At 34.0% G+C, this 14,801-nt stretch overlaps 1 protein-coding gene across 1 annotated transcript; it reads left to right on the top strand.

Annotated features, from left to right (window-relative positions):
- Window positions 1–3,424: 3,424 nt before the first annotated feature.
- Window positions 3,425–5,421, top strand: LOC109002979 (LOB domain-containing protein 1-like). Its single transcript, XM_018980915.2, has 2 exons — window positions 3,425–3,803; window positions 4,734–5,421. The coding sequence occupies exons 1-2, from the start codon at window positions 3,441–3,443 to the stop codon at window positions 5,073–5,075; spliced, it is 705 nt and encodes a 234-aa protein (XP_018836460.2). The 5' UTR covers window positions 3,425–3,440; the 3' UTR covers window positions 5,076–5,421.
- The last annotated feature ends 9,380 nt before the right edge of the window (window positions 5,422–14,801 follow it).

Here is a 14,801-nt window from a genome sequence, read left to right as displayed (position 1 = left end):
CTGTTCGGCGAAATTTTTTGCTTGTCTGAAGGATTGGCACTTTGGAAAACCTACAGTAGGGCGCGTGGTGGTCGCTGGACGCCAGAGAGTAGCAAATCGGCCTTCCTCCATACTTAACCCTAAAAAAGAATAAAAAAAAAAATGAAATAAGAAAACTAGAGAAAATATGAAGGAGGGAGAATGTTTTGACTTGGTGGTAATTTCTGGAAAGAATGAGAAGCCTCTCTCTAAAATTAGGGCCGGCTTGTATCTTCATTATTAATTATAAATATAAAACTCCTTTAATTCCATCTTTATTAGATGGATCAAAAGTCGAACAAAGTGTAGAAGTTAGTAGTGGAAGCTGGTCGAGTAAACTTCGATTATGAGTATGAACTTGGATTAGTATTTATTCGATAGATGTAAACTGCTGTCATGTCATGTCACTTGTCACTTCTATGGGATCGAATTGTCGCATTAACCCACTTTTTTAGCTAAATAATTAATGGTGTTCACTTTTTCTTGCATGCCTAATTTCTTCGAACATGTTTAAGTCCACACGCAAAAGACTCCGGCCTTAATTCATGTTTTTCCTGCGAAAGTTATAAATTGATGAAAAAGAGATCACAACTTATACATAATTAATACCGATAGTACTTTTAACTATATATAATGATCTATTGTTAGGCACTTCATATAATCCAAATGTTTGCATGATTTTGTTGTGAGTCATGAGAGACGGCCCCCCATAACTGCTTTCACTGTGCAACTCTTGGACATTTCCCGATCAATCGAGACATATATATAATCATCGTTATTGATAGGAAGAACTCCATTAGCTAGCTACTAGATCAGTAGAGAGTAGAGTACTCCAGGGCTTCGAATATTAATGGATATTCTTAATTAATTACATGATGTTAATCTAATTAAAATCAACAACGTTTTAATTAGTTCTATATATATATATATATTAATGTCAACCTTCTTTTTCGCAATTACCTCCTTAATTAGAAAAGCCCTTAATATTTCACATTATACCAACATTTTTCCTAGCTATTCTAGGCTTTTGCGTGTGGACTTAAACATGCATGAGATTATGGCCTCATTTGTTTTCAGCGAAATATTCCACCACATGAAGCCGTGTTAAAAGGACGGCCTATTTTTTCCAAGTTGAAGAAAGAACATCCAAAAGTCTCTTTTAGATGTCGCATTCTTCGGGACTTTTAGCACAATGCCACCCTCTCTCGTAATATTCTTGCCATCCACGAGCCTAGCGGTCTCTCACCGAACATGGTGCCCCACCCAGCTTGCTACCTAGCTAGTCGTTGCATGCCTTTAATTAATAGTAAAAATATGGTGCCCGATTAATATTAATAACTACAAGATATATATATATATATATATATATATATATATATATTTATAGGCTGTCGCATTTGAGGTGGCATACACAAAACTGATCCAAAATAAGAAAGAATATATATGTGGCGGCATCCAATTATATACATATAAGTATATATTTAGTGAAAATATTATATCAAGTTAGCCATGGAGGTGGCATGCATTGATCTTCTAGAACAACTAAACAATACTAGATATAAGCTAGCTAGGGTTTGACACCTACTTACCCCGGTTTGGATTGTAAACTCATTTAAACTCATATCATCTCATCATTATAATTTTTTTAAATTCTCACATAAAATATAATAAACAATTCAACATTTTCAACTCTCAAAACAATAATAATATTCTAATAATATTTTATTCAACTCATCTAAAATCATCTCAACTCATCTCTGAATACATTCGTCAATGTACGTTACTCAATCAATTATATATGTATATATGAAATCTCTCATTTTTATTGATATATATATTTTTTGAATTTTATCATTTATAAACACATGATATTTCACGGGATGTTATTATAATATGACTTTTTAATATATATATATATATATATATATATATATAAAAGTTGATTTGTGAATTTCTTTAAAACGAAAATGATAAGATACAAATTAATAAAGAAATTAGTACTACCGTTGATCTCTTATCTTAATTAATTTGATTGATGGGTTTGAAATTAAGCAATTAAAGCTAGTCCCCTTTCAAGCCAAATGTCGATTGTATTAATTAATTAATTAGGCGGCGTATGACGGCCAGCATGCATGCAAGATCATCATGTACTGCTGGCCATGGCACACATGATCATGAGTATTGTAAGTTGAGACATTTAATGAATAGTACCTTATACTTAGGAATTTGAATGATAGCCAATGATAAAAAGCTACGTGCGGTATATATATATATATATATTAATGGCCAGAATGTGAAATATTTGCCATGCATGATGCATGCACCGTGGGTTTTGATGATCTCGAGCAACATGCAAGAAGAATACAGATGCCCGAGGTTTTTCATTAATTTACAAGACATGCATATAATATTGATCAATGCACGTATGCGTGTCCATTATATATGAATAATGTTAGGTATAAATCTCAAAATGGATATGATAGAACTAAATATATATTAATTTTTTTATCATTATATTCAATAAGAATTTCAAAAAAATTAAAAGATAAAACATATAGTTCTTTATTTTTTTTAGTTAAACAAAAAATTTAAGAGATGACTAAGTATTTTATATTCAATTTGTGGTTGTGCATATAAAAATATTACATTAGCCATGTGCTTATAACTTAATTGTATTTATCTTCTTCGTATATGAGGCAAAGAACGTGGACAATTGGGGTTAAATAAATAAATAACATATTTATTGAAATTATTTAGATTCATATAATATTTTTATTAAAACTAGTAAATTAATTTATATATCATACCTTTTTTTACATGATATAAAATGCTTGAACTGCATTATATATATATTTTTTAATATTTTTTTAATATTGAAATAACCGATTCAAAATTGAATCGTCCTATTAATTGAATCGGTCATTACTCGATTTCAAATTTTTAAGCCTCACATAGTACTATTAATTTTTAGAATAATATCTCCTCGTCAATTTATTTTCTTGTTTTGAATAATGATGAATAGTTTTAGGAATAGTAAGAAATAATTATATTATTCTCAAGTCAGTGTATAGAACACATCATGATCCACATAATTACTTAAATTGTAGATTTAATTTGTAAGATTCAAGTTTTAAAATTTATCTTTTAAATTAAATTATGTCATATAAGTATTTTACTATTCAATGGCTCTAGAATATATATTTTCTTTCAAATAAAATGAAAATCGAAAAATAAAATAGAATTTAAAGTATTCGCCGCATAAATATTGTACGAGTGAAGGGCATCTTATCATATGATACTTTACACATGAACTTCGATTGACACCACTCTTTTTTCCTGAACCTTTCCTCCGTCTATATATAACTCGGTGCTTTCTGCTCTGTAATGCAAAAAACTCTCACTCTTCTCTCTCTCCCGAAAAAATGGAATACATGAAGGGCAAAGCTATGACACCACAACCAACACCAATAACTGTCTCCCCTCCATTCTCTAGCTCTCCATCTTCTTCTCTTTCACCTCCCCAATCCTCTCCAAGCTTGTCTCCACCTTCTAAATCTTCTCCGTTTTTTCCATCATCTTCAGTACAGCACTTTTCTTCTCCTAATACTGAAATTCCTCCCTCTCCTCCGCCTGTTGTTCTCAGCCCATGTGCCGCCTGCAAGATCCTTCGCCGCCGCTGTGGGGAGAAATGTGTTTTAGCTCCATACTTTCCTCCAACTCATCCACTTAAGTTCACCATTGCTCACAGGGTCTTTGGAGCGAGCAACATCATCAAATTTTTGCAGGTTTTGTTATTCTCTCTCTCTCTCTCTCCCAGAAAGTAATTAAGGTCAACTGATTATGTGCAAAATTCTTTTATATCTACAATATATAAAAATATATGTGTGTATATGGTTATTTTTCAATCTCCTAGTGGGTCTTCTCCAAATAAAGCAAATTACACAGTGTTTCTTTTATAGTACGTCATGCAAGCTTTAATATCTTAAAACGATCATGAAGTGAAATCATGGAAATCAACTTAATCAATGGATTTAACTTTAGAACCCTTTAGAATTGGGAATTTGGGACAATCCCAAGTACTCATGGTCCGGTTCTAACTTCGATCCATTAATTAATTTATCCTTAATATATATTGGCTATCGGGTAATGGCATATTGGAGAGTTTCACACACACACAGATATTTTAATTAAACTTCAAAAGTTAAGAATCGGTCACAATTAAACAACGATGTAATTTTAGGAGGGAGGTCAAAGTTAGGTAATAGAGCTATGATTTTTCTACTATTATTGACAATCATATTGAACCCGTTCTACTCGTAAGCTGCACATGATGGACTCAAACATTTCAAAGTCCACCCCGAGTGGGACATGCTTGCATCCTACTGCAAATCAAGACCATCATTAATGTACGTAAAATTCACTCCAAAAAAAAAAATCTGTCCCCGGCCATTCTCGTCCCATCAATATCATTGAGTACGTACAAAAAATACAACCAATTAAATAATTAGCTGAGTTATCTGGTATATATCTATTGATATCTCATGTATGATTCATACTGATCTCTCGATCTGTTTTTGTTATAAATTCTTGCTATTGCTCTGATCAGTAAGTACTTAATAATGTGATTTAATTCTTGCAATATTAGTACGGCCACCAAGCTGCTTCCATGCATGGTAATTAATTCGATCTCCCATCTCACAAACAAAAATTATCAGGAAATTCCGGAGTCCCAGAGAGCAGATGCAGTGAGCAGCATGGTTTATGAAGCAAATGCCAGGATTCGAGACCCAGTCTACGGTTGTGCTGGTGCAATTTGTCAACTTCAAAAACAAGTTAGCGAGCTTCAAGCACAATTGGCAAAGGCGCAAGCTGAGCTCGTCAACATGCAATACCAGCAAGCCAATTTGGTTGCCTTGATTTGCATGGAAATGACAAAATCTCAGGAGTGTTACAACGGTGTTATAAATGAGCAATTACAAGTTATACCATCTGTTGATACAGGAAGTCTTTTAGAGGATAACAATTTGGCCTTGGCTTGGGAACCTCTTTGGACATGATCATCATCGATCATGCATCAACAGCGGAATGAAAATTTTCGGTCAACTTTCCAGCAGGTGGGGTCCGGCCGGGATGCGATCGTGATCAAGATCGAACATATATATGAATTAGAGAATATTTGCAATAAAGTAATTTACTAATTTGTTATGGTAGATCATGATGATGTTTCTGCACTAGACCTCATGTCGTCATTATTGACGAGGGAAACCTTTTACCTACCAGTAGTACTATCTGTATTACGTACATTGAAAATTAAGGAGTAATTGAGAGAGAGAGAGAGAAAAATAAAATAAAAAATAGAGCAAAACTTGAAGGAAATAATTAGGAATGTATAAGGACATCGATCCTAATGATCTTAGTGCATGATCTCTATTCTAATTCTTGAGTCAAAGAATATACTAATTTTATCTTCGGAAATTAATGCTTATGAGTACCGAATATTTCTTCTAGATTGTCCTGAGAATACTTCATGTACATTTGTGAGCAACAAAGCGTACGTACGTGCGTACATTTTATATACCATATATGCACATCCGATCAGCATAAGTAATTAATTACAGGTAACCATGCGAAGGAAAAATTGCAGGATTGATATATATTAGGAAAAAATAAAGACAGTTCGATCCAAAGTAACGCAGCTAAAGACAGGATTGATAAGACAAATTAGCCCTTATCATATCCGCCAAAAATAGAGCTGTGTGACGTTGAAATGTCAAGGTCATGATCAAATATTGCTAAAATGGTAATCAGTACTACATCTATTTAGGAAACTTTTATTTACCACACTGCCTAAATTTCATTTCATTATATAAGATATTACACACTTATCAGTTATTAGTACTATTATACGATTCTTATTCAATAATAATGAGTGTGCCCAGTAAAATAAAAATGATATGATAATATGGTATATAACATTATTGATTTATATATATATATATATATATATATATATTCCTTAGCCCCACTCCTCATTAGCTCTAGGACTGACATTTCATCCGAGTTCCAGCTCGAGAGTCCGGGCCAAAATCCTGACTGGATTAGCCCAACCAAGATAAACAGTCCTAGGCTCTCCTTTTCCTCAAGTTTGATCCTCATCCCCAACTATATATCAAACTTTAATTTATATGGTAATATATATATATATATATATAAATATATATGGATGACAGGCCGCTAGCTGCTTAATTATTAATGATTTACAGAGGAAACGTGAAGTGTAAGTCCTTTGGAACATTAGAAGTGAAGTGATTGATCATTAATAATTATATAGTACTGTACGTCGCTAAAACTTGTCTGATATTAAAAGGTCTGCATGCATGCATGGAGTTAACTTATATATTTTTACCCAAAGCCTGTATATAATGGCTAGTTCGGTTGCATTCACATCATGAGGACTAAAATCATTAATTATTTTCTTTCCACATTTTCTATTTTTGCCCCAAGGTCAGTTTCCACATGAGTGAATCATGTATTAGGTGCTAACTAGGGCCTGATAATCTATTGGCCGGTAGCTAGCTTACATGTTATTCACAACCACGCATGCATGCAAGGATTGCTGTCGGCCGGTCACATATATTACCGCGTACTTGACCCACAGTTGTCGGAGTCGGAGATCAGATCAAGTAGTTCTGTTGCTTTGCCAAGCTATGATAATTACATCAAGTTTTCAACTTTTTCTCGAACCTGCGTAGCCATGAACATTAAAGAGGCTGCATGCATGCAGTAACTGGAAGATCACCAAAAGGCAAAAACTTTAATTTGGAGTAAGGTTACGCATCTTACTTATATTGGATCAATATTTTGAATATCGTACCGGATATCGTATCGATTAAAGTATTAGAATGAAGTATTTCGATACTAATATCATTTTGTATACTGTTTCGAGATAGTCGATATATGAATAAATTATATTCTAAAATAATAGTCTATATATGAATAAATTATATATAAATACATAGATATAAATTATAAATAGTCTAGTCTGAATTGGAGGTAAAAAAATGAACTTGTATTTTGAAAAAATGATAAAAAAAATTGAAGGTCGAAATATAGGCCAAAATCTAGGCCGGTACGAAATATATGTAATACCTGTACTGGACTAGTGGCCAATATGGCATATTTCAGTCATACCGGCTGGTACGGTATGATATTTAAAATAGTGTATTGAATACCAGTTAGAACACTAATTGTTAATTATTGATCACGATGAAACCAGCGACATACAGTACTAGGTTATTTAAAAAATCGTCATTGTAGATACACGTGATTTGAACTTTAATTCAAGCTTCCACATAGTACTGTGCGTTAAAAGCATGCATGCAGTTCCAGATTGACACAATTTCATATATAAGATGATCAACCAAATTCACATTATTAACATTCGCAAGCTCTTAGAAATAAGAATGCATGATTAATATATATATATATATATATATATATATTCTCCCTTGATCAAATCATAACCATTTTCCGACAACGCCATACACCGTGCATGCATGTTTGAACGAAAACTTAATTAGTGCCTCTCATGACTCTTTGTCGACTCTGTATAAGATTCTCCTCGAGGACGATCTGTAGAAACTCAAAACAAGTAGAAACTGGGAGAAAACTTCCTGATCATTATTCAAGAAAAATAATATTTCACAAAATGAATTTTGATGATGTATAATTACAATGAGGCTCTTGCTTATATACAAACTAAATCAGGAGCCAACTAAACTAAGCTAATTGTAAAACTGTAAAACAAAACTGTAACTAAATTTGTTTTGCTAGCTAGGCTGGTTAGCTCTAATAACCCCTCTCAAAATGGAGCATGAAGATTATGGTAGATTTACTTGGATAGAAGAAACTGGAATTGAGCTTTCCCGAGGGCCTTGGTGAAAATGTCTGCTAATTGGTGAGCTGAAACAACATAAAAGGTCTTGATAACACCTTTTGCTTTACTGTTCTTGTATAAAATGACAATCAATTTCAACATGCTTTGTGTGAGCATGATGATCTGGGTTTGCAGCCAATGAAATAGTAGATTTACTATCACAATATAGAGAGGTAGGTGAAGAATGAGAAATTCGCAAGTCATGAAGAAGCTGTAATAACCATATGACTTCACCGCTAGTTGATGCTAAGGCATGGTACTCTGCTTTAGCAGGGCTTTTGGACATTATAGTTTGTTTCTTAGACCCCCAAGAAACCAATGAATCACCAAGGAAAAGGCAAAACCTTGTAATGGATCTTCTACTGTCAACACAGGCAGCCCAATCAGAGTAAAAAAACCCTCTAATTTGAGTAGAAGATGATGCTGGAAAATACAATCATTGTGCAGGAGTTCCTTTTACATATCGAAGAACTCTGTAGGTAGCATCTAAATGGGATTTGCAAGGCTTGTCCATAAACTATGCTAGGAAATGAACCGAATATGATAGGTCTGGATGAGTTATTATGAGATATAATAATCAACCAATGAGTCTTCGATACTGAGAATGATCTTCTAAAACATCAACATAAGCTTTTGTCAACATAAGCTTGGAATCCATAGGGAATTGGACAGGTTTGCAACCAAGATAACCACTGTCCTCTAAGACTTCAAGAGCATATTTGTGTTGAGATACATAAATTCCAGCAGTTGTATGTGCTATTTCTAAACCTAAGAAATACTTTAGTTGACCCAAGTCCTTGATTTTGAATTGATCATGAAGATAAGACTTTACTTGAGTAACATATAACATATCATTGGAAGCAATTAGAACATCATCAACATAAATCAAAAGTGTTGTAAAAGATGAATCTTGCACCTTTGTAAACAAGCTATAATCAGCTTTAAATTGCTTATAACCGAGGGACAAAAAGGTAGTAGTCAATTTCTGAAACCATTGATAGCTAGCCTACTTCAATCCATACAAAGATTTCAATAAACGACATACTTTGTGCTCCCCTTCTTTTGCAAAACCTAGTGGTATCGCCATATAAAATTCATCTTCTAAATCCCCATGCAAAAAAATATTGTTCATATCAAATATTCTAAAAACCAATTTTGACTAGCAGCCAAAGCCAAAAAACAACGAACTGTTGTCATTTTAGCAACAATAGAGAATGTTTTAGCATAGTCAATTCCCTCCTTTTATGTAAAACATTTTGCTACAAGACATGCTTTATATATTTCAACACTGCCATATGCCTTGTACTTAGGGGTGGCAATATGTGACACGATCCGTTAATTCAATACGAACACGACACGATAAAAGCGAGTTAGAGTTTAGCCTTAACGGGTTCGGGTCAAAACGGGTTGACCCGTTAAGACACGATTGCTTAACGGGTCACTAACGGGTCAACCCGTTATGACCCGTTAAGAAAATTAAATTTACCTTTATACCCTTAGACCTAAAGGGCAAGGAGGACGCTCCACTTCCTTCTTCAAGTTCTAAATTTATTTAAATCTGTGTTTTTAATTTTTTATTATATTTGAGATTGTAATATTAATATATTTACATTGTATGTTTTGTTTATTATATTTGAAATGTAATTTTAATAATGAATATTATTATAAATTGTGTGGATCATATTTGTTTGGATTGTAATTTTAGACTTGTAGTTAGTTTTTCATTTTTTATAGATGTTATTTATATTTATATATTTATATAAAATCAATTAAGTCAAACGAGTCGTGTCGTGTCGTATCGTGTCTGTTCAACCCATTAACGTAAACGGGTTGAAACGAAACGGGTCGTATCGTGTCGCATCGTGTCAATTTATTTTTTATTCATTAACGGGTCATAATGGGTCGTGTCGTGTCAACCCGTTATCTTACCATGTCGTGTTTAGGTTTGAAATTTTGATACGAAATCCTTAACGAGTCGTGTTCGTGTCGACCCATTAAGTGTAATGTACATACCTTGACACGACACGAACACGACCCGTTAACACGAATTGACACCCCTACAGTTGTACTTCACCCTATACACCCACTTACAATCAATTGCTTTCTTACCAAGAGACAAATCAGTAACTGTCCAAGTTTTGTTATTTTCAAGAGTTGAAATTTTTGCATTCATAGCTTCTTGCCATTTAGGATCTTTGGAAGCTTGTTTGTATGTCTTGGGTTCAAGATGAGTTGAAATATAAATTCTAAAGGCTTTATGAGTGGGAGAAAAATGAGTGTAAGAGAGATACTTTGAGAGATCAAATGTTGTACCAGGATGCATAGAACTCGAAGGGAGTGAAGTTTGATCAAAAGTATGAACGATTTTGCAATGATAATTCTGCAAATAAGATAAAGGATGTTTGGCACGAGAAGATCTTCTAGGAGGAACATCAACTAGATCATAATGTTTTGGACTGATGTCACTAGAAGTTGGTAGGGAAGAAAGTACATCAACTGATGGAGAATGATCAATGTCATTGACACAAGTAGGAAGAACAAAGTCTGAGTGATAAATAGAATTAGGAGTTAGATTTTGAAAAGGAAATGAATTCTCATGAAAAACAACATTACGAGAGACAAAGATAGATTGAGTGTCTAGATCTAAGAGCTTATAACCCTTGGCTTTGTGAGGAGATATATTGGTAGCAAAACATAGACATATGAATACCTTCAAGTGAGAGTATGAATTTTTCAAACAAAAGCTCATAAGGAGACTTATTGTTGAGTAAATGAGAGGGAGATCTATTGATTAAGTTTGTAGCTGTTATGATATAATCACCCCAGTAAGATAAAGGGATGTTGGATTGAAATCTTAACGCTCTAGTAGCATTCAATAGATATTGGTGTTTTCTTTCAGGTACTCCATTTTGTTGTGGAGTATGTGGACAACTATGTTGATGCACGATTCCCTTATAAGACAAGAGATTAGACAGATTAAATTATGTGCCATTATCAGAACGAAGGATCTTGACTTTGGATACAAATTGTGTTTCAACCATAGGCAAGAAGGACTCAAATATATTGCCAGTTTGGGACTTGAATTTTAGCAAACAAAGGCAAGTACAACGAGTGAAATCATCAACTATTGTTAAAAAATAGTACTGACCATTATTAGTCGAAACAACAATTGGACCCCAAAGGTCACAATGAATAAGCTCAAAAGAAATGGTAGATTTAATAGAACTAATGGGAAAAGAAGGTCTATGCTGCTTAGCTAATGGATAGATTTGAAATTGATTTTATTATTATGATGAAAACTGACATCAGGAAGTACATCATGTAACATACGCATTCTGAACAAAGACATGTATCCTAATCTGCTATGTCACAAGGCAAGTTTATTTGTAGAAATTGAAAAAGAAATAGAGTTGAAAGAAAGTAAAGATAAAGGTTGAAATACAGAACATGAAGCAGAGTTGGAATTCAGCAAATATAGTTCATTCTTTTGATTAGCCACTCCAATCGGCTTCGAAGCAAACAGGTCCTGAAGCAAACATTTATCAGTCAAGAATATCATGGCAATATTTGAATCTGAGGTGAGTTTATGCACGGAAATCAGATTGAAAGTGAATGAAGGGCCATACAAAACATGTTGTAAGGTTAATGTTGCCGATAGCATGACTGATCCTATATGAGATACAGGAGCAAATTGACCATTTGTAGGCTAACTGTAGCATTAACAGGAGTAAAAGGTGAAGAAAATAGAGAAAGAAAACATACCATATGGTTTGTAGCTCCATTGTCAACAATCCAAGTTTTCAGGGAATGAATGTGTGTAAAAGAAATGGAATTAAGACAATGAGCTATTGCAGAACTAACAAAACAAAGAGAAGATGAACTACCTGTCATATTGGCATAGCTGGTAGGTTGTGGTGGATTGGATAGAGAAGAAATACCTAGAGGTGAATCTGGTTTTAAGCTGAGTTTGCAGAGCATTGAAAAGCTGTTGAAGTTGCTCTTGAGAAAAGACTTGACCAGAATTAGGAATTGAATTTGCCTCTAGGGAAGTAGACACTTGATTAATAGATGATCAGTGAAATCCAGATTTAGAATCAACAGAATTTTTCTACTTTGACACCCAACCCGAGGGATAACCATGAAGCTCGAAACACTTGTCCCGAGTATGGCCCTCTTTCGGTTACAATGTGTGCAGTGAGGAGATTCTCTCTGACCAGTAGAATGAAAATTCTTCCTCAGTACAGCAGCAACAACCGAATCAGAAAGTGAATGTGCTTGAGAAGCTAGCATAGTAATGTTCTCTTGATTCAACGAAGAGGTACGAGGAAAACACGTTGACGCTCTTCTTGAATAATCAAATAATAGATTTCGTCCAACGAAGGAAATGGTTTCATAAAGAGACTATTACCTCGAGTAGTGAGATAATTCTCATTCAGTCCCATGAGAAAAAACATGGTAAGGTTTTTCTCTTCACGAGCAACAATGAGTTCGAGAACTTTACAGGTACATGTGGCACATTTTCCACACGTACAATCAGGAATAGGCGAGAATTGATGCCACTTGTTCCACAGAGATTCAAGGCGAGTGAAATAATCACTCACAAATGATTGATTCTGAGTGATATTATTAAGAGCTTGTTGATATTATTAAGAGCTTGTTGGATTTCCAAGATCCAAGCTTCGTTGCTCTACTGCAAACGATGTTTATGCAATTTCCATATCTTCTTAGTAGTTTCTATATACAAGATTACCTGTGCAATTTCTGGAATCACCGAAGCACATATCCAAGAAGAGACCATTAGATTACAACAAAACCAAGCATTGTAACCAGGATCATCCGTAGAACTTGGAGGTTGGATACTGCCATCAATAAATCCGATCTTGTTCCGAGAGCCAATCGTCATAAGCATTGCATGGCCCCAAGAATAATACTTCTTGCTATTGAGCTTTGGAGAGACGATTGCCGTATTGGAAACATCTGCCGAAGTGATCATATATTGATTGTCAAGGTTAGTTGACAAAGAAACTGTAGACGATGAAGGATTTGTAGTCGACATACTGTGAAATCAAATAAAAGTAGAGAAAAACAAAGTGCGGAAACTAGTCATGAAAGATGGATTTTCTTTTAATACCATGTAGAAACTCAAAACAAGTAGAGACTAGGAGAAAACTTTATGATCATTATTCAAGAAAAATAATATTTCACAAAATAAAATTCGATGATGTATAATTACAATGAGGCTGTTGCTTATATACAAACTAAATTAGGAGCCAACTAAACTAAGCTAACTGTAAAACAAAACCGTAACTAAATTTGTTTTGCCAGCCAGACTGGTCAGCTCTAATACGATCGACAAAAGAAAAGCTGTTGGGACTGATTCATTTTCTTCGTCGATCTGAATGCTGAAGTAGTGCTCTTTTTTTTTTTGCAGCTTTCTAAGTAAGTACGGATTACGCAGAAAAAAGAACAGTTATATTGTGAAAACATGCGGCCTATCGCGTGTGTCATGTGGGCGTCTACATTAATAATGGTACTTAATGGGCAAGTCTAATTTGGGATTCATTTTTATTAAGAAAGAGACGTTTGGGTTATCGGCTTTATATTAAGACCAGCTAGCTGGTTGTTCAAGCTAGCTAGAGACAAGAGAAGAACGATGTACGACGTTATTCTTTTTGAGAGAATAATACTCGATGCTTGAGGTTGAATGCATGTGCTAGCTACAAGATTCATCTTGTGATTAATATAATGCATATATATATATATTTGACCCATTAAAGGTTGAGAAGCCAATCGTACGTGTTCTGCTAGCTAGGTAGCTTCTGTGGGGCTTGACTTTTGTATGGTCGGAATGATCATTAATTAGGCTAAATATTGGCAATCATTTTAATTTCTAGGTCAATTTTTTTTTTCCCTTTTTTCTGTTTATTGTTTTAGTTTATAGGCATCTTTGGTGCAAATGTAACACTATTAATTAATGTCCCACATAATGTATTTATAGGTGCATGCAGGAGCTGATGCATCATGCATGTCAACTTATAATATAATTATGAAGCTGCATGTTGGGTCACTTTCTATTAGGTTGGGATTAGTTTAGAAAGCGATCGACTAACTGAATTCAGCAAATGCCTCTTGTCATGTACAATAACTTTTCATCACTTATTTCTTTCAATTAATTTTCTACATTCAATAATAAATTAGGCCTTCTATTCATGTGTGTGTGTGTGTTTATATATATATATATATATATATATATTATAAGTTAAGTTTATGATCAGCAGACTACTTGTTGTAAGACTCATTATGGTTATAAAAATATTAAAATATCAATACTTTTTTATGCTAACTGATATGTTTTTTAAACGTTAGTGCTGTGTTGAGTATTAAAATAAATAGATTTACAAATAAATTACTTTTAGAACATATATAAGACTCTAACCGGCTTATATATTAAAAATTTATTTAATTTATGCATTAAACTGCTAAAAACCATTAATTTACATCCTAAATTATCGTTTTATATCGTTTTATACTAAAACTATTGAAGATTTTTATTTTATAATTTCCTCTATTTTTATACGTAAAGAGCAATAGTTTATTACGCGAGCCCATGTAGGGAAGAGAGTTCAGCCAGCAGTCACGGGCCCAAGTCCCAGTGCTCTCTTCGCTGGATCCTTGCATTCATTTAAGGACCAGAAGCTCAACGTTGGGCCGCGCTTTTCAAACCGCTGATATGGGAATTTATTTATTTCCTCCTCATATAAGAAGCCCAAATCTTATTGGTCCGGACTCGATCCAAAAATGGGCCAAGACCCACCTTCTTAGCCAGACCCAAAATAGAGCACAACCA

This window comes from Juglans regia, chromosome 12, assembly GCF_001411555.2.
Source record: "Juglans regia cultivar Chandler chromosome 12, Walnut 2.0, whole genome shotgun sequence".
NCBI lineage: Eukaryota > Viridiplantae > Streptophyta > Magnoliopsida > Fagales > Juglandaceae > Juglans > Juglans regia.
The sequence above is the reverse complement of the archived record's forward strand: the minus strand, read 5'-3'. Positions and strand labels throughout refer to the sequence as shown.